The 23,820-nt window shown below is 54.5% G+C and overlaps 1 protein-coding gene across 1 annotated transcript in view; it reads left to right on the top strand.

Moving 5' to 3' along the window:
- Positions 1-23,572, top strand: part of GFRA2 (GDNF family receptor alpha 2) — a 78,566-nt gene extending 54,994 nt beyond the window's left edge. Inside the window, exons 5-9 of the mRNA XM_084883801.1 lie at positions 12,436-12,545; positions 13,270-13,410; positions 15,821-15,993; positions 21,622-21,675; positions 22,478-23,572. Coding sequence (XP_084739927.1) covers positions 12,436-12,545; positions 13,270-13,410; positions 15,821-15,993; positions 21,622-21,675; positions 22,478-22,600 — 601 coding nt within the window. The 3' untranslated portion in view covers positions 22,601-23,572. The remainder of the gene's footprint in view (positions 1-12,435; positions 12,546-13,269; positions 13,411-15,820; positions 15,994-21,621; positions 21,676-22,477) is intronic.
- Positions 23,573-23,820: the final 248 nt, after the last annotated feature.

Genomic DNA, 23,820 nt, shown 5'->3' with positions numbered 1-23,820 from the left:
TCCAGTAGGCCAAGGGCAGCAAGGAGGAAACCCTGAAACCCTAGCCCCCCTGGATTACCTCCCTGTGCAGGTAGGGCTGCTCTGTGAGCTCTGGGGTCAGCTGGCATCAGCTTGATTGGATTTTCTTCCTCCGGCTCTGTGCCTCGTGGGTTATAGTGCTCCTGTGGTTCTCTTCAAGTGACTTTGGCTGCCCACGGCCCCTCTTGTTTCCTGGTGGGTCTGGGCCATGGCTGGTGGCTTTCCACCGCTGTACCCCGCCAGCCTTCATTTCTCCTGCCCTGTGTGACTCCCTGCCCTGGAGCCTATTGAGCCAGCTCTGCCCTCTGCCAGCTACTGTGTGGTCCACCTTAGCTGACACACTGAGATGCTGCCTCCTACCTTGTACCCCCGAGGTACCACAGGAGTGGGATTGGGGAATTAGGGCATCCAGTGGTGTATGGCCGACTCACTTTCTAGCCTACAGGGAAGAGGGCTGATGTGTGAGCCATCTTGGGGACCTACCTTCCCCTTCACACTTCTGCCGGGAGCTTTAAGCTTTCCCGGGGACCTGAAGCGTCCGTACACACAGGAGAGAATAGAGCTGATGGCGGACTGTGTCTTAGTCCATCCGGCTGCCATAACAGAAATACCACAGGCTGGATGGCTTACAAACAGCTGGAATTCACTTCTTACAGTTTGGAGCCTGGGAAGTCCAAGATCAAGGCGCCAGCACACTCAGTGTCTGGTGGGAGCCTGCTTCCTGGTTCACAGACACCGTCTTCCCTCCGAGTCCTCACAGGGAAGGAAGGGGGAGGGAGCTCTGTGGGGCCTCTTTTATCAGGGCCCTAATCCCATCATGTGAACGCCACCCTCATGACCTAATCACCCCCCCCCCCCCGAAGGCCCCACCTCCTAGCACCTCACGTTGGGGATCAAGTTTAAACATGAATTTTTTTGGGGGGGCACAAATGTTCAGTCTACAGCAGACCCCAGGAGCCTCCTTTTGCTTCCGCTGGCACACAGGTGCTCTGGAAAGGCATCCAGACTCTGGGCACCGCTCTGGATTCTGCCTCAAGAACCCACTCATCATGCTTTCCCGTGGCTGATCCCCTTCCTGCTCTCCATAGACCCATTGGCCATGATGGCCGTCCCTCTCTCCCTGGGTCAGCCCCTACTGTGTCTCCATCTCCACTCAGGCTTCCCTTCCCTCTGTGCCCCGCACTGCTTGGCAGAGCCCTGAGGGGAATGTGTGAGAGATTCCGTGGAAACAGTGAGGAACTTTACCGGGCCCCGGATCTGCTTGTTCTAAGGTAAATGCATTCAAACGCCTGATGAGCTAAGAGTCTTCTCCCTCTGTGCCTGGTCGTATGTCAGATGGGAGTCACCATCTTTGTCCTGCCCTGTGGGAACGGCCTACCTGCATACTTGATCTTCTCCTGAGTTGAAGCTGGAGGCTCCAGTTCAGATCCTCAGCAGCTCCAGGCCCACGTGTCATTGGTTTATAGCAGAGGTTTGAGAGGGCTACTGACTGCTCTCCCTGAGTGATTTGTGTGTCCCCTCTGAGTTCCACCCAGTCCACTCCCCATGGGAGGCACTGGTAGAAGCTGACCCTTCGCAGGATTGTGGCTTTGTGTACTCCATGCTGGCCCAGCACCAGGCCTGGCCCTTTGATTTTGAAGGGTTACTTGAAGGGTTTCTCGCTTTGGAGTTGGAGAGTAGAAACAGGGAGAAGCCACACAAGAGTTAGGACCTAGGGCAATGGTTGGCAAACAGAGGCTCGTGAGCCACATGCGGCTCTTTGGCCCCTTGAGTGTGGCTCTTCCACAAAATACCATGGCCTGGGCGAGTCTATTTTGAAGAAGTGGCGTTAGAAAAAGTTTGTTTAAAAAATTTGGCTCTCAAAAGAAATTTTAATCATTGTACTGTTGATATTTGGCTCGGTGAGTTTGCCGACCACTGACCTAGGGGAAGGGCCTGTGACTGGGGAAAATGAAGATTCTTTTCCTGAGGGGCTGTGAGGCTTGGCCCCTGTCAGGTGCAGGGCCCTCATACCAGCTTGTGTGTGGGAACCTGTGTGAGCGAGCATCCTGCTTGCAGGTGAGACAAACAGCCCATCTTCTCTCCTCCCGGGATGCTGCTCTGTGTGCTTGACCTCAGCTAACAGGTTGGAACCCCCCAGTTTATAGCTTTCACTTTTTTTTAAAGCCCTTTTTGCGAAACACTAACCTCAGCGAAGGAGAAAGAAGGAAGAAAAAACAAAAGAGCTGAGTTCAGCAGCTGCAGTTTGCTATATTTTTCATCTTGCCTCAGCAAGTTGGGCTCACAAATAATCTGGTCTTATATGCTTCAGTGATGCTGCCGTGGACGACTTCCCTCTCCTCCGAGGGCAGCACAACCCTGGGAGCAAGCCCCGCCCCCTCCCCCAACCTGCCACTCGGGGGTCCAAGTGGGAGGCGGAAGCTCAGAGCAAGCACTGGCCAGCAAGGGGGCGGGTCATTAATTTTGGAATGGTTTCTGGAATCAGCTAAATATTTCCCTTTAACCAGTGTCCCCAGCCTCACATCCTTTGTTAGTTCAGGAAAAATGTCATTTATAATGGATGTTGCCTTGATGAATTTCTCCGGAGAAGCACAGTGTTCTCATTAGTCTATATAATGAGAAAGACTCCTATGGTGGCATAGCTGCCTGGATGTGGATTCTGTATTTGATGGGTGGAATATCCATCTGTGTGGTCTGTGCCTTCTAGAAGGCCTGGAATAGAGGCCGAGGGGCCCGAGGGGGTGTTTGCCCAGTGCTCTCTGAGAGCAGGTCCCCCACCACACTTGGTGCTCTCTGAGAGCAGGTCCCCCACCACACTTGGTCCCCCACCACACTTCCTGCTTCCCAGCGGGTCTGAGTGGTGGTGTGCAGGCTCCTCACCTGCTCTGCCACCCCCACCCTCTGCCCCTGCTCTGCCCCCCCCCTCCCTCCTGCGCTGGAAGCTGGTCTGGCTACTCAGCTGAGGAACATAATTTGTGTGTAATAGTGCTGCTCATTCTCTCTCTCTTTTTATTCCCAAAGAGAAAAAAGAATAAACAGGTAGATGGTGCATTCTATTTTCCAAACACTTTTGCATTTGTGGGTCATTCCGGACCCTCTTCGGTGGGGGTATCAGACAGATACTGAGCAGCGCAGTGACATTTCCAGGGTTCACGGCTTGTGAGCAGCGGGTATCTGACCCAGATGCCCTGGCTTGTCACTGGGCCTTCACTCTCTGCCTGTCTGAGAATGGACAGCTTACCCAGCCTTTCTCCTCAGAGGCCCATTGGATTTCCTCTGTAAGTCCTCAAGGCACTTCTTTGCCTTAAGAGTGGTGCTTAAGGAATGTGTGTTAATTTTTGCAGGTCCCTGGGGCCTCCTTTCATGAATGGCTATTACCAGACAAAGATACTTTTCCAAGTTTCCCAACAGCCACCAGGCAGGATGTGAGGAGGGGAGGAAGACAGTCCCAGTGGGGGCTGAGCTATCTCGGTGACCAGAGTAATGCAACGGTGATGCTTTTGGCTGTGCTGCCAGCTGGAAATCTGCCTGTAATTTTTATTTATTTAGAATAGTTCTTGACTCTCCTCCTGCTTAGAGGAAAGTCTTCTGTGCCTTCAGATATAGCCCCCACCCACCCATCCATCCATCCATCCATCCATCCATCCAGTCACCCACCCACCCATTCTTTCTTCCATCTCTCCCTTTCTCCTTCCATCCAACGGATACTGAGTTCCTATTTGGTGTCAATCACTACTATGGGCTCTGAAGACTCCAACGCTAATTAAATGATTTCTGTTCTGAACCTGGTTTTCTCAGTTGGGAGAAACAGATAAGAAAAACATAACTTATGATATGGTTGGCAGTGCAAGTGCAATAACTGGAATTTGTGAAACATGTTCAGAGTTGGGGCAAGGCATTCAGAGAAGGTTTTCTGGAAAAGCTGGCCCGGAAGTGGCTTGGAAGGGTGACCTGGAAGGGGTTTCAAAGAGGACATGGTTGGGAGCAGGCATTCCTGGCAGCAGTGGCACCGAGGGACAAGGATCTGTGAAACAACACAACTGGGAATGTGTGTGGCTTGACATTGCTACAGGGATTGGGGTGGGAGAGAGGAAGAGGAGGAGGAGTGTGAGAACAGATGATATGATGTAGATAAGCAGGGAGCCAGTGGTAGATGGGGATCAGGGTGGCAAATGATGGGCTGTCAAAGGCCCGGGAGTCTTCCTTTGGGGGTGTTCATGGGCTGTAGTCACCGGAGTAACTCGTGGGCATAGTCTTAGGTGCTGTCCAGGAATCTCGGGTCCTCTTGCCAGAGATGACTAGACCCCTTCTGTGGATGAGGACGCTCCCAGAGGGTAAGTAACTGGCCCAGGGTTGTAGCCGTGCGATTACAGAGCTGGGGTTTGAATGAGGTGGCGTGGCGGCGGGGATTTTGTCCATAATCGCTACTCCTCTCTTGTGGGTCTGCAGTTTCGGCTAATCATCTACCTTTGGGGTTCTTTTCCTCAAATGGTACGTTCCACGAAATGAGATTTGATGTGAGAACCCATCTGAACTTCTGCAAGAATATGCCGTGGAATAATAGGGTTGGGATGGATCGCGAAGGCTGACACACACATTCCCTGGAGGCTGAAGGGCGGGGAAGTGCTGGGACTGACAAAGGTGGGAGGGAATTGGGTCCTTGAGGAGGAGGTCCTGGGCATCTGGGACAGGAATGAGGAGGTCAGTACAGCTTGACCTGAGCAGAAACACTAAGCTAATGAGAGCCCAGGTGTCAGAGTTTCAGGACTAATTACCGGGGTTAAGAAGACCACGTGAGAGGTGGACCACTGGCGACTGGGACCTTGCCCGCTCCCTGGCCACCACGGATGGCCTGCTACCCCTGACTCTGGGACAGCAGACCTGGAGGTGTTTGTTCTGCAGCAGGAGGGGAGCGGACATGGGGGAGGGAGAGAGGGAAGAAACCTAACCTTATACTGCTAGCAAGAGCCATATCAGCATTCAGAGAAAGTTGAAAGAATTCTTTCAGCTGGCTGGCTACCTAGCTCAAGGCTAACCACACTCTTAACACAATAATAAGTCAATCCTTACTGAATAATTAAATAGAGAGCCTTCATAAGTATTGACTTAATGTGACAGCAAGTCTATAGTGACTTGGGGTTTGCTTATGTAAACACAATCTCTTGTTCAGCTTACTTAGCAGTTCAATGAAATAGAACAGTCCTTCAATTAAAATCAAATGCTGCATACATTTAATTCTTTTCTCTTTTTATGGAGTAATAATAGGTTTGGAACGTAGGTGAAGGGATGGGAAGGAGAGAAGGGTACCTGCCCACATGCCTGTATTGTAAGAGGACTCAGAGGAGTGTATCCGCTGGCGGTCTCCGGAAGAAGGAAGTGGTCTGGGGTCCCATCTTGGGCCCCAGGTGGGAGATCCATGTGGGTGTGGGCTGAATTCTGTCCCATCGGACCACTGATCCTCTCTCAGAGCAGGTGTGGGCTGCCCACTGTGGTTGGTGTGTCAGACCGTTGAGGGTGGCCTGGGTCTAACTGATTGCTTCTGGTCAGCTGGGGTCCAGTGGCAAAAACCACAGCCTCTTCAGGTCATTTTCTGTGGACAGTTTTCATGGCTGTCCTGGAGGAGAGAGAGGGTGCTGGGTGAGCTCCAGGCTGCATTGGAAAGAGGGACGGGGGTGGGAGGGGGGAATGTCAGAACAGAAATAAACCTCCCTGGCTCTGTGGCTGCAGTACCAGGGCCGGGGGAGAGTAGTGGGCTGGTAGGGGCAGGGGCAGCACGGTGATAGGGAAAGCCACGGGCTCAGGAGTAAGATCTGGAGCTGAGCCTCTGGCCCCGCTGCTGGGATGTGGGTTAATGAATTAACCTCCCCAGGCTTCTGTTTCCTTATCTGTAAAGCAGGGCAGGCCTGCCAACCTCAGAGACTCACTGTCAGAATAACACGTGGTGACGTCGGTGGAAGGACTTCGCGTGACGCCGTGTGAAGGCAGGAGGTGCTTGTCAGTAGGTCAGAGGTGTGACGTCCCTTCGTTCCGAAGAGGAAGAGCTTGTGTCTCTCCACAGTGTTCGTGCTCAGGAGTGGTCAGCGGTGACCCCCACCACAGTAACAGGGGCAGCAGGCATTGATGGGCATTGCTAGGCATTGCCGGGCACTGCCAGGCACTGCCAGGCACCCGCTGCACGCCAGGTGTTGTCTGGACACTTTCGTACATTTGCTCGTTGGACATCTCATTCATCCTCCCCACAGCCTCGTGAGGGAAGAACTGCTACCACCTCCATTTTACAGATGAGGCCACAGAGGCCTGGAGAGGTTTAAGGACCTACTCGTGGCCACACAGCTAGTGAGTAGCTGGGCCAAGGCTCACACCCCGTCAGCACGACGTGATGTCAGAAGCCGGACTTCACGACGGGGAGTGCTTCTGTGGAGGGGCTGGGGTGGGGCTGTGGGGCGGAGAAGGATGCTCCAAGAATCCAGGGTCTCCTGTGAGCGGAGATCCAGCATTTCTACCTGCCGCAGCTGGCCCCGAGGTCTTGGTCGTGTCCAGAGGGTTCCATGTGCATTTCCCAGCGGGGCGTCAGGCGCTGTCTCCAGCCTGCCGGCTCCTGGGCGTGGCAATCAGAGCTGCCCCAGGCGGGGGGCCCGTCCTCTGAGCTGGTAGCTCTTCTCTCTCAGCCTCGTTGTCTCGGACAGAGGGTCCACCGGATGTGTGGATGCTTCTGGAACCGATAACATTTTGTCTAACTGAAGGCTAGAAACAGCATTGCTTATAATAGGCCCCATACAATTAAACGTAAAGAAATAATTACAGTCTTAAAATGACTTTATTAAAAGAGAACCTAATGAACAGTTGGTTGTGTCAGCATCTTCTGGAACTTACTTCTGGATCTTGTCGCTTCCGAAGCTCACGATTTCCCCTGATTGTGACCAGGGAGCATAAACTTTTTATCCCTTCACATGATTTCGGGTTTGAATTTTCGTATATTGGTGCAATCCTCGTCCTTGTCATTTTTAATAGTGAGGTGGCTTCCTGTGGCTTATCTGTCTGCGCCATTCCCCTCTCGCTGGCTGGGTAAGGATGCAAGGCCCGGAGCGGAGTGTCTTCCTCCCTGAATTTCATCGCCGTTCATTTTCCGAGTGGCTCTCGCTGCAGTGTGCCTGCCCTGGCTCTCCTGTGTGGGTTAGTCATAGCCTCTGTGGGTTTGGGTTCTGGTCTGTGTCCTTCCCAGTGTGTGCTTTCTGGTCGCTTTGAACTTGGCATAGAACATCATATCATATCAGAGAGCAAAGCTAAATAGTAGTCATGTTTTCTGTTATAAGTGAGAGAGACCCGATTAGCTTAAGAAAAATTAGAAAGGAATTTGTTAGCTTCCAATAAAAGAGAGGAAGGGGCAGGAGAGTAACCCAGGACTCTAATACAAATGGGTCTCTCTCTCTCTCTCTCTCTCTCGCTCGCTCGCTCGCTCTCGTCTCGCTCTCTCTCTCATTCTGCTTCTCTCTTCAGTGTAGCTACTTATTTGTATTGTGCCATGAGGCTGGAACGTGGTTCCTGTTGCTCTGGGCTCACACCTATGCAGTCTCATAGCCAGAAAGAAGGATGCTCTCCCATGCCTGTTCCACCAGCAAGACTTCGGGGAAGGGCCCTGTCCGGCCCAGCCTGTATCATCCTCCCTGGGCCAGTCAGTGTGGCTGGGAAAAAAATGTGTGGTTTGTGCTGCCTGGGTCATGTGTCCACCTGCAGCCCAGGAGGGTGGGACGCTATGGTTGACAGCCTGGCTGGAGGAGGAAATCCCCAGCCCACCCACCCCGAGGAGAGCAGCTCTTCTGGGAAGAAAGAATAAGTTCCCAGTGTGCACTTCCGGGTTGCACAGGAGGGAAGGAAGCCGGTTGGTCCCTCATGCCATGAAGCGGGTGGTGGCAGTGTCCTAGAGGAGGCAGGAGAGGATGGAGGACAGGCTGTCCACGGTGAGCCCCGGAGATATCAGAAAACAGCTGCGTGGGTGGAATCCGCCTTCCCCTTTCTCAGTGTCACGGACACTGAACCCATTTAACGAGGCCCTGCACCGCTGACGGGGCCTCAGGCAGCGGCTCCAGAGGCACGTGGGCCTCGTAAAGCCCTTTGCTCTGCATTCCCATAAATTGTCTGGAAAGCCGTGGTGAGTGATTGGCTCTTCTTGGGAGCCCTTTCTTGCCTCCACGAAATATTGTGGTGCCCTGTTGGTTTGCGTGAGGCCGTGCTGGCGGCTACCCTGGAAGCATTGTGAGCAGCGGGGGCTCCTGGCAGCAGAGCCGGAGAAAGGACCTGCCCTCACGGGGAGGTGCCTGGGTCGGGTGTGGTGCTGCTGCAGGATATGCATGTGTGTCCTGCCTCTTGGAGCGACCCTATCTGCACAGTGACATCATCCACTCTGTCTACTTTATGGGGTTGTTCAGAATTAAATGAGAGAGTGTGTCCAGCACATAGTAGGTTCTCAGGGAACATTAGCCCCCTCTCCTCTTTCTCCATTTCTCCAACCAGTAGAACACGGGTTTCCTGAAAAGTTGGAACTTTGGGAAATTGACAACAACTTCAGGCCAAACAGCCACGTGTTGGCCAGCATTGGGATGTTTGGGGCTTCTGTGGGAGCAGTTCACCCCAATTGTATATGAGGCCAGACAGATTTGAGAAAGTGTGTTTGGGTACAATCTGGGTTAAGGGGTGTCTCATTGATAACTGGTACCTGTACGTTCTCTTTACTAAGACCAAAGCATGGAACTGAGAGGTGTGTCCAAGTGTAGCTGTGTGTGTGTGTGTGTAAGTGTGTGTGTGTGTGTGTGTGTATAGGGGTGTGTGTGAGAGAGAGAGACTGTGTAGGTGTGTATATATAGGTGTGTGTGTGTGTGTGTGTGTGTGAGAGAGAGAGAGAGAGAGACTGTGTAGGTGTGTGTGTGTATGTGTAGGTGTGTGTGTATAGGTGTGTGTGTATAGGTGTGTGTGTGTGCATGTGTGTGAATGTGTGTAGGTGTGTGTGTGTGTGTGTGTGTGTATGAACATGTGTACTCTTTGCCATGTAACCATGAGCTTTGGCCTGAAGCTTCATTTTCTTCATTGGCTGGGCCTGGAGCGGGGGCAGTGAAAGCTGAGACCAGCTCTGAGCCTGTACAGCGGCCATGTCCCTGGCGGCACTTGCCTCCAGGCCACCTGGAGGGCTGGGGGGCTGGGCAAAGCACAGGTGGCTGGGCCCTGCTCTGGTTGTCAGATCTGCTAGGTCTGGGGCGGGGCCTGGGAATGTGCATTTCTACCAGATTCCCAGCTGACGCCTTGGTCTTCGGACTGCACTTTGAGAATCGCTGACCTGTAGGAAGTCCACGCACCCCTGCACCCCATCTGCGTGATTTCTGCTGTGAGGGTCGGTCTGCACACATCTTGATTTTGCAGGAGCAAATCTGCCCGTCAAACAGGAATGCAGGGTCTAACAAATAAGATACAGGATACCTCGTTACATTTGAATTCCAGATAGACAATGGAATACCGGTTAATGTAAGCATGCTCCAAATATGGCCTGGGACACACTTACCCTAAGAAGGTGTATTATCGCTTATCTGGAATTCAAATTAGATGGGTGTCCTGTATTCAATCTGACAATTGTTTAATCAAATTGGGGGTCAAGTGCCCCTCTCCATCTCTCCGCTGATTTCCTGTGATTGAATAGGCTACAGTTGTTGAGGAAACAAGCCCACAGAGGGTTTGTGTTTTGGAAAGACACACCTGCTGCCCCGAGCTCACTTGGCAGCCTTCGCTTGATCTCGGCGAGTGGACTTGGCTTGGGTTCATATTGATTCTCTTGCTGGCACTCTGCTTTTCTCGCTTCGTGGTCTGCTTGTCTTTCTCTCTCTCCCGCTTTCTTTGATGCCACCTCTCTCATGGGGGCTCTGAAAGAAAGACATCTGAGAAGCGGTGTGGCTGATCCAGGAAGGCCTGTCCTGGCAGGGAGGGCAGAGTCCACGAGACAGGTGACGGAGGGCGCCTGCAGGGAGAGTGGCACCTGGCCCAGCGATGGTGCAGAGATCCCAGCTGGCTCGCCGTGCACTGTTCAAAGATCCCATTGCCTTGTGTCTGCACCTACCAGGGCTGCTATGTGTTGTGGTTGGAGTCAGGCGTGTCATGGCTTGAGGGAAATTGACACCATGTGCTCTCAGAGTGCTCCAGCTGCCGGGGACTTCAGTGTATCTTGCGGGGAGGAGAAGAACTGAGCAATCAAAGGCCTCCTGGAGACTTGGATGGGACATCCTCCTAAATGGCCCCATTTGCCACTCTCGCCTGCCAGAGCTGCCTGCCCCTCCACCCCCTTCCTCTCGCAGTCTGCTGGTCTTGAGCCTCCCCCCCCCCCCCCTCCGTGCTCTGGATAGAGCTGTGGCCTGCGGGGAAGGAAGTAGGCCATGGCCTCAGGGGAGCAAGGCAGCCCTTTCGTATTGGTCACCCCGGGGCCCAGTGCACGGTGCCTGGCTTTGGGGGCCTGCCTCCTCCTCCTGCGTCCTCTGCCTGGCGGGGAAAGTGATGTGGGGGTGAGAGGGCATCGCTCACCTGTTGTCCAGCGGGGCGCCTGGCGCCTGGAGGCAAGGGAGGGCTGAGGGAGCCATCTCCTTGTTCACACTGTTTGCATGAGACCCACATCCACCGTGGCAGGTAACAGGTGTCTTTTCCTTTTATCAGACACAGGGGAAGCTGCTCCCGCTGGGTCCTTGCCCATGGCAGGCACCGTGCTGGGACCAGGCGCCCGGGTGGAGGGGAGATAAGGGTGATTGATGCCTCTCCTCTGTGCCCACGTCTCTCAGGCCCCGTGAGGGAGGGGGCCTGGCGTGGCTCACCCATTGGGTAACGGGACGCTGAGCACCGGCCGTGTCATCGGCAAGGGATGGGCAGAGCGTGGCCTGGTGACAGGCCCTCTCCTCTGCAGCAGTGAGATTGCCTATCCCTCCTCACTGAGAAGCCGTCTGGGAGGCTCACCTGCTTAGTTAGCGGGCAGTTGCTCCCACAGGACCCTGTCCCCATTCGCTGGGAATTCCTTTCTGACATTGCAGGGACAGGCGTGCTACTCCCACCCTCAGTCCCTTGGTCATGTGGCAGGGGCTCAGCACGTGTTCGGAGAAAGGATGGGTAGATATCTACCACCGCACCCAACCCAAGGGGTTTGGATGAAGAAATCAGTAGGGTCTGTCCCTTGGGAATGTGGGTTCCAGTTGGAGAGTCCAACAGGGCAACAACAGTAGATGCCTATTCAATTAAATATTTGCTTGCTTAGTCCAGATGTTGTCTGCAGCTGTAATTCAGAGGTGGAGGTGGTCAGAAAGGACTTCATAGGGCAGGGTGGCAGGGGGGCACTGGGGAAGCAGCAGTAGGGAACCAGGCCCTACCTGTGATCCAGTGGCATTGGACAGACTCCTGTGTTTTGGCTAAGAGATGGCATTTGGGTGCCTTCTGGGTGGGAAGGAGATGGGGGCCTCTGGCTCTGCTTGTGATCCCTGCAGAGCTGGGGTCCGCCCGATGCTGCTCGCCTGCGGGCCTCCTCAGTGCTGGGGCCTCACCATGTCCCCCCACTGGAGGAGACACCTGGACAAAGCTAACAACGTGGCGTTGGAAGGTGCTGTATGAGTTTCCTGTGGCTGCTGTAACGAAGTGCGTGTTCTGCCAGGCTGATGTGTCAGGGTACTGAGCTAGAAGGAACGAGCAGGAATCTCTGGTGCCCTGGGTTCTGTGGGACCCTCCACACTGGGGGATAGACCCGGCCAGACAGCGCCTGCCTCCTGGAGGCTCAGGGCCGAGGGAGCACAGGGCCGTGTGCACAGTTCAGAAGCGGAGTCACCGGTGCCGACAGAGAGGAATGGGTGATGGCAGGGGAAGAGGCTGATTCTACTGGGTGGGATCTGGAAGCTGGTGGCTTGGGGCCAGGAGGCCATGCTCTGGTTTGGTGAAGAAGAGATGGGTGAGCAATGCCCTTCAGGTATCTCACCCTGGGGGCACTCTTGTTGCACCCTGGGGCAACTCCTTGGACCTCGCCGCCTCCTGCAAGGTAGCTAGGGCAGGGTTCACGTGTCCGTTTTGTAGGTGGAAGAGGGATGTGTAGAGGGACTTGGCGGGTCACCAGGAGTGCGGTCAAGCAGGAGATGGCACCTGCTTTTCTGCCTTGTCCCAGGCATTTTTGGTTCCCTGTTGCTCTGACTGAAGCATCCGTCTGGAGTCGATGAACCTCAACTGTGTGGCTTCCAGGAGCCCCCTCTGGGAGCTCTCAGCTGAGAGCCCTTGGTGGCCCCATGTTCCTCCTCTCCCTCTCCCTGGCTCCCTCCAGTCCAGGAAGCTGGGAGGAAACCCCTGTGCCACAGAGGAGGCGGGAGGGAAGGCAGCCACGCTAATTTGTTCTCTCCATGCATCTTCTCCCAACACCAGGTCCCGGCTGGCGGACTTCCACGCCAATTGTCACGCCTCCTACCAGACGCTCACCAGCTGTCCAGCTGACAATTACCAGGCGTGTCTGGGCTCCTATGCGGGCATGATTGGTAAGCCACCCCTTGCCCGGGCTCACGGTGATGCCCAGGGGCCAGGGGCCAGGCCCAGCTCCAGCCATTGGGTGGACACCTGAGCTTGCCTTTCTTGATGGTGGTTTCGGATAGAGCTGCGGTGGGAGACCAGAGACCAGAGGCCAGGATGGCTGTTTCATGGGGGAGGAGGGCCCGAGGAACCTACAAGGATTTTGAAATAAGAGGAAAAAGGAACATTGATTGCAGGGTCTGATATCCCAGGTGCCGTGCTGAGCAGTTGATTGTCTAATTCTCCTAACAGCACTTTCTAGGGAGGTGCTGGGAAGTGGAGATGCTGCAGATGGGGAAACCAAGGCTTAGGGAAATGGAATAACGTGCACAGGTTCATCTGCTAGTAAATGTTGGCACTGGAACCTAAGCCCAGGATATGAGAGCCCAGTCACATGAATTCCAGAATATACTCTTCTTGAGGCCAGGAGAAAACACGGGCCACACTCTGGAGATGGGAGTGGGGGCAGGGCGGGGGGGAGCATTCCCACGCCCTGTGCCCCCTGATGACCTCATGGTTCCCTGGAATAGTAACACTCAGAGTTTGAACTGTGAGTTGGGACGTATGTGTGTTTGGGGGCAGGTGGGAAGGAGGACGGCTTCCAAGCCTCTTATCTTGGGGTCTGAGGTTTGGGGGTCCAGAAAGGGGGTCTCACCGCTCCCCTCTCCTTTGCTTCCCTTTCTTCCTGTCCAGGGTTTGACATGACGCCCAACTATGTGGACTCCAGCCCCACTGGCATCGTGGTATCCCCCTGGTGCAGCTGTCGGGGGAGTGGGAACCTGGAGGAGGAGTGTGAGAAGTTCCTCAGAGACTTCACCGAGAACCCCTGCCTTCGTAAGTCCTGAAGCTCCCCCCCAAACTGCCCCCTCCCTAGCAACCCCTCCCACCCTCATCCCAAAGGGGCTCTGAGGCTGTCTGAGCCATCTCCTTCCTCCTCCATCGGGACAGCCAGTGACCTGTGGGGCTGCTCTACCAGGGTGTCACCTGCAGAGGCCCTTGGCTGTCTTGTCGCTTCTCCCTTTGGGATCAATTTTTAAGAATCCGTGACTTTTTTTTTTTTCTTCAAGTTATCAAACTCCTAATCCAAAGGCTGGAGAGCAAGGTGAGCCACAAGCTCTGTCTGCCCCATCTATTCAGACTGACACCTCTGCTACCCACACCCCCTGGAGGGTCCCTCCCCCTCCCTTCCCTCACTCTTCCTTCTGTCCATCTGTCCATGCTGCCTTTCTGTATGGCCCTGGGAACTCAGAGAAACAAGTTGTAGTGCCTGTCATGGGCAGCTTGTAGCTTGACTGAGGTCCGTGTGGTCACAGTCCAGGTGAACATGCTGGGGAAAGGCCTGCACAGAGCTCTCCTGGAGCCCAGGGTGGGATGCCCAGCCCAGTCTGCAGTAGGGAGCCCCTGGAGGTTCCTCAGAGGTGACCCCCTGAGGGACAGGGCCATTGGTCAGCTGAAGCAGCAGGGAGGGCATGTCTGTCCACCTGGGCAGAGTGAGTTGTGAGAACCACAGACCACGGAGCCTTGCTACAGAGCATGGATGGGGTCACCTGGAGTTGTCTGGGCAGGAGGGGAGTCCCCCTCCCAAAGGGGATCCCCACTGGTGGTGTGCCTCATCCATTTGCAGCAAGGGTTCAGGATCTGAAGAAGGGGCCGCGCATAAATGAAAACACTAGACAGGAAATATGAATTTAGAAGGCGCAGGGGCCAGGTGGAAACTTCCCTCTAGTAAAGAAGCTCTCTGAAGCCCTGGGCCTGTTAGCTTTTATTCAGTTCTAGATACACATCTTCGCCCTTAGTTGAGCACAGAAAACTGGTAGCAGACAGATTGTCTCAAAGGTCAGTAAAAAGATCAGTAAAGATTTACTTTGAGACTCTTAGGTCAGGAAATTGCTTTGAGCCACCACTATCTCAACAGAACAATTGATGCATAGCTTTAGCCCTTGCTAAAGCTCAAGGTTCATCAGCCTTCCGAGTTCCTTGTTGCACTTTCATGATAGTGTTTGACAATGGACGGCTTCCCGCAGTTGGGGTGGTGGTGTGGATCACTGCAGGGGCAGCACCTGGTTCCAGGTCAGATGTGCATTTCAGAGGTTCACTCTCTGGTCCAGTGTGGAGGGGTGAGGTAGGGATGTGGTTCTGACCAGTGACCCACAGAGGGTCCACTCAGAGGGAGAGAACAGTGATGGCTGAGGTCCTGAAACAGGGTCATAGAGGATGGAGGGAAGAGATGGAGGGGAGAGAGCTTTAGGAGATGGGCTCAAATGGCAGCAAGTGGGTGGTTAGGGAGGCAAACGGGGGGGTTTGGGTAGGGAGAGATGAAACCTTCCAGATTGGAAACACGGGAAAACAGTGTGGACAGGGAAGGGAGTGGTGCCTAGTTCAGATGTACACATGATGAGCTTGAGGACGTGGAGGTGGGAATTTCTTTAGGGTTAAGTCTTGGGGACAGTTTTGTCCAAGAGGTTCCATTAATTTAGTCCTCAGTGAGTTAGTGCTAACTAATGGTGTGGGAGTCCGTGAGGCTACTCAGGGATGAAGGCGAGTCTGGGGCCCTTGGAATGCCAGCGGTGGGGACCTAGGAGCACCTGAGATGGCAAAGGAGCCTGGAGAACCAGTGCTTGGGGGGCTGGGATGGTGGCGCTCTGAAGTGGGTGTGTCTGCAGCACTGAATGCCACTGGGAAGAGGGTGCTGGCTGCCCTGGGCGTGGCCCGCTCCTCCCTCTAGGCTTTCCACGCTTCCAGCACCTTCCTCCCTTCCTCTGCACTTCTCATCACCTATGTTTCTTTCTATTCTGGTTTCTTGTCTTTTTAATCTCCCTCTTGCTATTTTTGAAAAATATATTTTTACTGATTTTTTACAGAGAGGAAGAGAGAGGGATAGAGAGTTAGAAACATTGATGAGAGAGAAGCATCAATCAGCTGCCTCTTGAACACTCCCTACTGGGGATGTGCCCACAACCAAGGTATATGCCCTTGAGCAGAATCGAACCTGGGACCTTTTAGTCCACAGACCGACGCTCTATCCACTGAGCCAAACCGGTTTCGGCTTCCCTCTTGCTATTTTCTTCTCCACATGGGGACCTCGCATCTGAAGGGGAGCTTCAGCGCAGTTGAGTCTGGATGAACTGCACCATGTCCTCAGCCCTGGGCTGTGACAGGGAACATAGTGGCTGAGATGGCGAGGGGCAGACGTTGACGGAGGTGCCCTTGATTCTCTGCATCTACCTGCTCTCTCCCTCCACAGGAAACGCCATCCAGGCCTTTGGCAACGGCACAGATGTGAATCTGTCCCCCAAAAATCCCTCATTTCCAGCCACCCAGGCCCCTAGGGTGGAGAAAACACCTTCTTTGCCAGATGATCTCGGTGACAGCACCAACCTGGGGACCAGCGTCATCACCACCTGCACATCTGTCGAGGTGAGAGGACGTGATTTTGCCACTGGGGAACGGAGCCAGGGCGGCCGAGGGCCTGGGAAGCACCATGCTGTCAGAGGCGGGTGTGGGAGGTTAGCCAGCAGGGTGGACAGGTTCCTCCCTTTGGATCAGGGACCCAGGATAGGGAGGAATCGGTGGGGGCTAATTGCCCATGTATTCATTCATGAGGCATTCACCTTGCAAGTAGCCAGCTCCTGCTCTGTCACAGGATTGTACCAGGTAGCAGGGGATGCAGGAGAAATGGGATGGGTACCTTGTATCAGCCATCTGCTCCTTCCAAGCATGAGCCAGTAGCTCTTCCTACTTCATTGAATTTTCACACAGAGAGGTGGCTCTTATTTTACAGGACCTGACCCAGAAGGCCCAGGCAACCTGCCCAGCTATCACAGCTAGTTAGAGGTGGCATAATATTTCACCTACGTCTGAGTCCAAGGCCCATGATGATCATTTCTTTGCCTGTCTGTTGTCTGTTCATCCATCCAACATGGATTATGTACTCACTGTGTGCACTTATGTGAGATGCTAGAGAGATGCTGGTGAATGAGTTTGACAAGAACCTGGGATTTGTGGTCTTTATTGCATTGTCCAAGGTCAAGCAGTCTAACAGCCATTAGATATGGTCTGTGGTCAGGGTCACGACAGGACACAGTTGGCACTGTAGAGGTACATCATAGGGCGCCCCACTTAACTTCTCTCTCTGCTGACCTAGTATCATATACTTGTGCTACAGGAGATTCTTTGCATATTAGGTTGGTTCTAGTAAAAACACACACACACACACACACACACATACACACACACACAACCACACACACTCAATGACATGTATTCACATACACTCATGCCTTCTCTCTCTCTTTCTCTCTCTCTCTGACACACACACACACCCATGTACACTCACTGACACACTCTCCCATATACTCATGCCTACTCACACACACACTTTCATTCTCTCTCTCACTTTCTCTCACACTCAGACATTGACACACATACCTGGAACAAAGAGTCTAAAGTAGGACCGAATGCAGGATTCCAGGGGGGGGGGGGGGCAGAGGAGGGAGGGAGCAGTGAGGTGGTGAGAGGGTGGCACAGGGGATGTTTCAGGCAGGAGTTGGGATTGGAATTGCCCAGAAGGTGGGTGAGTGTGAAGTGTAGCCATGGTGGGGGGCATTGGGAGCACAGCTTGAGCACAGGTGTGGGAGGCAAGGGAAACAGACATGGCTGTGCGCCAGTGGAGACACCCGTCTGAATGGGCTGGGCTGGTGGGATGAGCAGCAGGTGGGCTTTCACTACAGAGTTCCGTTCATGAAGAGTGAGTTCTGGAGAGCTGGTGCACTGACTGTCACTGACGGTGTTATGTAGAGCGCTTGAAGTTTGCTTAGAGAATCGACCTTAGACCATATTTGTTCTCACACAAGAAAAACCAGGAAAATAGTAATGGTGTGATATGATGGATTGGCTTGTGGTGAATATTTCACAGCCTGTATCAGGTCATCACGTGTACAACTTACATTTACAGGGTGGGGGAAAAGTTGGTTTACAGTTGTGAGTACATAAGACAGTTTACTCTTGTATTATCTATTAATTATTTATTATTTTTCATACGAACAACTGTAAACCTACTTTTGTCCCACCCTGTATGCACTTTTTGATGGTCATGTATAATCTTAATCAAGCTGGGGGAAAAACACGGTGCCAGGAGGAGGCTGTGAGCAGGGACTGGGCCAAGTGGAGGCATTCAGTTCCCAGTGCCCACGGCACCCCAGAGGCCGGTGCTGGGGCCATCCTGGGTGGGAAGCCCACACCCTTCCCTGTCCAGCGGGCTGTCCTGTGTGGTGACAGCTGACCTCCACGTGCCAGGCTCAGTGCCCCGCTCCCCTCCATTAGGCCCCGCTCCTGATTTGGGCCAAGCTGCCGTGCCACCCTTGGACGGTTCCTGATTACTCTGAGCGGACTTAAGCGGTGGCCGGCGGGGGCTCGGGGCCAGCTGCACAGGCAGTCGCCAGCTCAATTTCATGCTAGAGTGGCGGGCAGCTCACCATGGGGCTGTGCCACCTGTCAGGTGGCCATGCTTGGAGGTGGCCCACGTGTCCCTCCAGGCACCATCCGCCTCCATGTGCCACGCTCCCACCCTTAGTCCATGGGGGTGGGCTCGCCCATGGGGATGCTGTCTCAACAAGCGGCTCTTGCTGTGGTTGACCATGGATGTGGGAAGTTCAAAGCCATGGCTCCTGCCCCACCACAGCCTACTCAGTGCCTTAGGTCTATGACTCCCCTCCCCCCATTTCACCTTAGAGGTTTGCTGGATCATGGCCTGGTTTCCTTTCACCTGAGCCTGATTTTCTGCAGCCTCCCCATCTGGGGGCTTGTCTTTCCCTTGGTTTGACCCAAATGAGAGGTGAGGTCTTAGAGCAGGGAATCTGTAGGAGGTAGCCCATCTTGTACCCTCATGCAAGGGCCTTGGTTTCTGAAGCCCAGCGAGGTCGTCCCATGGGTTAGGCCTGAAGGCTGAGCAAGCAAGATGCTGGCTGTGCCTAGTCAGTCCCTCTGAGCAAAGTGCTTCTCCTTCCCTCTCCCCCACCCTCTCTGCCTGCATGTTGCCTCTCGAGTGGTCCCCTGATGCTGCTCAGGCAAAGCTGCCTTCCATTTACGTAGGGCTCCTGCATTGCCTCATATTGTCCCCTTCCGCATGCCTCTGCTCGCCGCTCCCAGGCCAGCATCCCTGGAAGACTGGCCACATCTCGCCCTCGGTGTAGCCTGGATAACTGAGCACACGGTGGTTGGCATGGACTGGCGCTCTGTAGAGGGAGGGGAAGAATGCGAGTCCCCAATTCATTGCTCTATTGGAACTGCCTGCTTTCCAGTGTAGAAACAGACTGTTTTATTGGTCACAGGCGGCTATTTATTATGTTTCCCGCTCTCTCTGATGCCCTTTGTGTGTCATGAATGTGCAAGGCGACATCTTTCTGTTGAGAATGCAGGAAGACGGTTAGAAGGCCCTTTGGTCATACGATGGGCCTGGACCAGTGTGGATGGGGAAGGCTGGCAGTGGGTTGGCACCTTTCCTGGCCCTGGTTTCTTCCCAGGGTCCTGGGCACTTCCAGGTTGCTCTGGGCCAATTTGCAGGGCCCATCAGATCAACTGGAGGCTCACCCTTCCTGTGCTAAGGGGCCCAGCAACTCAGTCCCCTTTGCTTTTTGTGTCTCCACCGGCCAGTTCCTGCTCTTACCCTTGATAACGGCCCATCGCATCTGGGGAAATTAGAAATGAGTTTGGAGGGGTTGCCACAGCCTCTCACCACTCACCTGCATGGGCTCAGCAGCCAGCAGCCACCTGCCTCGGGCTCCTCCTCTCCTGCCTGTTCCCTGGTGGGTCTCTCACTTTGTGCATACACCCTCGGCCATCAGAATGGGGCCGAGAGGCCTGCCACGTGTCTATCAGGCACAATTCCTGATTTATAAATATGGCTTGTTTCAAAGCTTTGGGAGACTTGCATGCATTCCCTCTTCCCTCCCCCAACTCTCCCTCACAGTCATTCATTTATTCATCCACCTCTGCATTCATGCATTTATTCAACATAAATTCTTCTGCATGTCACTGTATTCCAGGCACTGAGGCTGACAAGCTTCCTGGGCCAGTACCCAGGTCCCCATAGGGGTGGGATGGGCATGTTCCGAAGCTCAGGGGGAGGAAGTGATTGCTGCACCAAGAGGACTGATCTCGTGTGGTGGGATCCAGCCTAGTAGCGCCTTGTGGTCAAGGTACTGCTAAGCCTGGAAGAAAGGGAGAGACAAGCAGAGGGGCAAGCAGAGCAAGCCTGGAAGAAAGGGAGAGACAAGCAGAGGGGCAAGCAGAGCAAGCCAGGGAGTTAGGGCAGCACGGAGAGGTTGAGTTAGGGGGTGCTGCTTTTGTGGATAATTTTTTTTATTGGATCAACACCGCACCCTTGTTTACCTGTGCCCATGTGCACAGGCAGAGTGGAGTGCACAGTGCTTGGCCGGCAGAGCCTGAAATCGCTACTGTCTGGCCTTCCGTGGAGAAATGCTGGCCTGCTCTGGATCTGGAGGGACAGCAGGCGGTGGACATGTGCGAGAACGCAGAGTGGGGGTGGGTGGGAATGAAGACCAGTGAGCAGGTTGAATGGTCAGTGTGGAGAGGCCATGAAGGCTTTTGAATAGTGAGTGTCGTGATGAGAAGATGAGAACTGTGGTTTGGGAGGATAGTTGACAGCTGGGGAGATTGGTTGGCAAAGGAGAGACTGAGGGATCTGCTGGAGATCTTGGCCAAAGTCAGGTAAGAAAGGAGGGGTTGAACTGTGGGGAGGAGCTGTGAGTTATTGGGGGGTTGGGTATGCTGGAGGGAGGTGACCAAGGGCATTGAGATTTGTGGGTGGTGCCAGAAACAGAAGCAGGTTCACGGGAGAGTTGGCTGGCTCCAGCCAGTACTTTTCCCTGGCCGGAGCTGCCCTGGGTCCAGGCAGTAGAATCCAGACCTTGGGGCAAAGGGCCCTAGAGTACTCGCCCTTTCCCAGGGATGCAGGTTGGTGGCTTGGCGGGGCTGGATCTTGGCACCTGGGTCACTGGTTCTGTGGTCCTAAGCAGGATCCTCCTGGGTCTGGTTTCCGCCCACTACCCTCATCATCACCCCCATCACATCTCCACCACTGGCAGTGCCTCTGCTCTTGGCCGGACCTCTGTGTGAGAGCTGGGCTTTGTGGAGCTGACCAGATGCCCTGGGTGGCAGATGGCCTGTGATGTTCAAGGGATTTTGATACTTCTGGCCGAGAGCAGTGATTTAGGCATAATTTCTTGGGCTTCCCAGTTGCTTCTGGTGGCCAGAGAGTCCCTGCAGGTGCCTTGAGAACCAAGCCATTTGAAGTTAGGATAGAAACACCGCATCCCCCAGCTGGTTCTCTGGGATCACTGTTAGGATGATGATCACAAAGGACTGTTCGTCAGCACACCCTCTGGTCCTGCATCCAGGCAGTCATGCCGGGGGCACAGAACCCGGAACCATCACCAAACCAGCTTTCTTTCCCATTCCTCACATTGACCACAGAGCTCCCAGGAGCCATACATCGATTTAGGTGGAAAAGCTAACCCTTGGCACTGTTGCCATATGTCCTCCTGACATGCACCAGTGGCAGACATAACTAATCAATCACTGTCTCTTCCCCATGAACCCAAATGAGGACTCTCAGATGCTGATTCTGCTCAGTGGCATGCATGCATTCATCTATCCACTCATGCATGCACCTGGTAAGACGTTTACTGAGCTGCTGTCATAGGCCAGACACCGTGCAATGTGAGGGGAGGAAGGCATGGTCCCTGCCTCAGGAGGAGCTGAGTGTGGTGGAGAGACCTGTGAGTGGCTTTTGGACGTTTGAGAGCGCAGTTAGAACTCTCTATTCAGGAGCCGGCAGGAGCTGGGATCTAGTCGCTGAGATGTCAGAAGGGGACAGGGTCTTGTGCTGCATGGGAGCCAAAGCTTTGCCCTGTGCCCTGTGCCCTGTGCTTCATGATGTCCACAGCGGATGGCTGGGCCTTGTCTGAGTAACAGGACAAGCTCAGCTGCGGTGACCCGTCCTCACTGGTGCCTTCTCTCCCGCAGGAGCAGGGGCTGAAGGCCAATAGCTCCAAAGAGCTGAGCACGTGCTTCACAGAGGTGAGTGGGGCAGAGTGCGGTGGTGTAGGGGCCTGGCCACTGGAGGCTGCTTCTAGGTGAGCCTCAGACTCAGGGCCCTCAGATCCATGGCGGGCTGGGCCAGCTGAGCACCAGACGGGGCGGGTGCAGAGCTTGGCTGTCTTGGGAGAGACACTGGCTGCTCTGAGCAGGGCCCTGCCACGCCTTCCTGACTCTTAAGGCAGGTGTGCCGAGCACCTGCGCGTGCTGGTTCTGTGAACTTGAGGAGACAGAGAGGACACAGCCCCTTCCTCACAGGAGCCCCAGTGCATGAGGGGATCTGACTGTATGATAGTCTGTCTATAACTTACCCAGAAGGGGCCATGCAAGCTTCCACAGCGGGAGGAGAGTGCATTAGAGATACGAAAAGGGTGCTCTATGGAGGGGGGAGGGGGGGTTCGGCCACATTTAGGAACAGAAAGAACAGTGCATCTCTCTCCTCTCCTCATGAAGGTCCTGGGGACCCGGGAGCTCCTTCCCCTTGAGATCTTTGTCTCACCCCTTCTCCCTGGCCTTCCTCTCTGGGCAGTGTCAGCCAGGCTGCCCTGGGCATCATGGCACTGCCTTCCCCAGCTGGGGCTCAGCCCAGCTCTCTGGAAGCCTGGCTCTGCCTCCAAGAGAGTGGACAAGTGGACAAAGGGGAGCCCCCTGGATGTGGGGGGGGGGAGGGTAGTGGTCTGGGAAGCTGGTCCTTTTCTTTGCCGGTTCCCAGCCCTGCTGACTCTTGTGGTTTGTTTGTCTTCCCTGTTCTCTTTGCTTCTGTCCCCTTCTGCTGTGGCCTCAGCTCACCACCAACATCATCCCAGGGAGTAACAAGGTGATCAGACCCAACTCAGGCCTCTGCCGAGCCAGCCCGTCGGCCGCCTTGACCGCTCTCTCCTTCCTGATGTGGAAGCTGGCCTTGTAGGCTCTGGGAGCGGCATCTGGAGGTTTCCGAAAGCTACGTGGACGAGAGCACCCGCCTGCTGAAAGGACACACACACACACACACACACACACACACACACACACAGCAAAACATTTTCCCCCACCTTGTCTCTGAACCTGTCTGTTCCCAGGTTTCTTCTCTGGAGAAGTTTTTCTAAACCAAACAGACAGTAGGCGGGCAGCCTGAGAGCCTCCTGGAGAGCCCCTGGCAAGGGCACCCCAGCGCCAAGGAGGGCACGAGGGTCTAGACATGCCCCACACCTTCTGCTGGCGTTTTTCTCTCTGGACCCTGACGAGACCCCTGCGGCTAAGGGACTGTGGCCGTGCCTGATGCAGTCTGAGGCAGGACAGTGGCCACTGCTCTTCTCAAGTGGCCCACTCTGGGGACTTGCTAGGGCTGGTGAGGGGCGTCAGGTGGCAGAGCAGTGAGGCTGGCCCCTGGGTCCAACTGGGCACCAGTAGCACCTTCACGGGGCTTTGAGCGTGGAGTTTATTTTGCCCTCCCTCTGGGCTGGGCGGGTCTGCCTCTGGCCTGGGGAGGGGTGTGCACGGAGGTCCCCACTGTGGCACGGGCTGGGCAGCTCCAGGGCCTTGGGGGCTCAGCCCCCCTGGGACACCCATTCAGGAGGAGGGAGCAACACTTGCCAGCAGCTCGGGGCTGCCACTTCCTCTTGGTGGCGGGAATTTTGAAATAAAAAAAGAAATGATTCTTTGGGTGGCTCTCGTTGGAGAGGGGGCTGCGGAGAGGGGCAGAGAAGACCGTAGCGGACGCCCACTGCCCCACGCTCTGGTCTCTGCAGCTCTCTCCCCGCTTCCAGCTTATCTTTCCTCATTTCTGAGACATACGCCAACTGTATGTACCCAACACGTTTCCCTTCTTTACATATATGTATATACACATCCATATACATATATCGTGTGGTTTCCCTCTTTCTTTCCTTTTTTTTTTTTTTTTTTAAAGAAACAAAGCTATTGAAATAATACCCCAACAGATGAGCGAGATGTATTATTGTAAAGTTTATTTTTTTTATAACATTGTCTATAAAGGGATCGGAGGAGGTGGCCTCCCTTGTCCCGGCCCGCCAGGCTGCCGGGCCATGGGAGGGGGCTCCTGATCGCATTCACGCTGGCCAGGCTCCAATAAAAGTCCTCGGAAGCAGCTTGGTTTCTGCCTCACTCCCGTGTGCCTTCTCCCCTGCT

Source organism: Pipistrellus hanaki (genome assembly GCF_964339955.1).
Source record: "Pipistrellus hanaki genome assembly, chromosome: 5".
Classification (NCBI taxonomy): Eukaryota; Metazoa; Chordata; class Mammalia; order Chiroptera; family Vespertilionidae; genus Pipistrellus; species Pipistrellus hanaki.
Note: the sequence above shows the minus strand (reverse complement) of the source record. Positions and strands in the feature narration are given on the sequence as shown.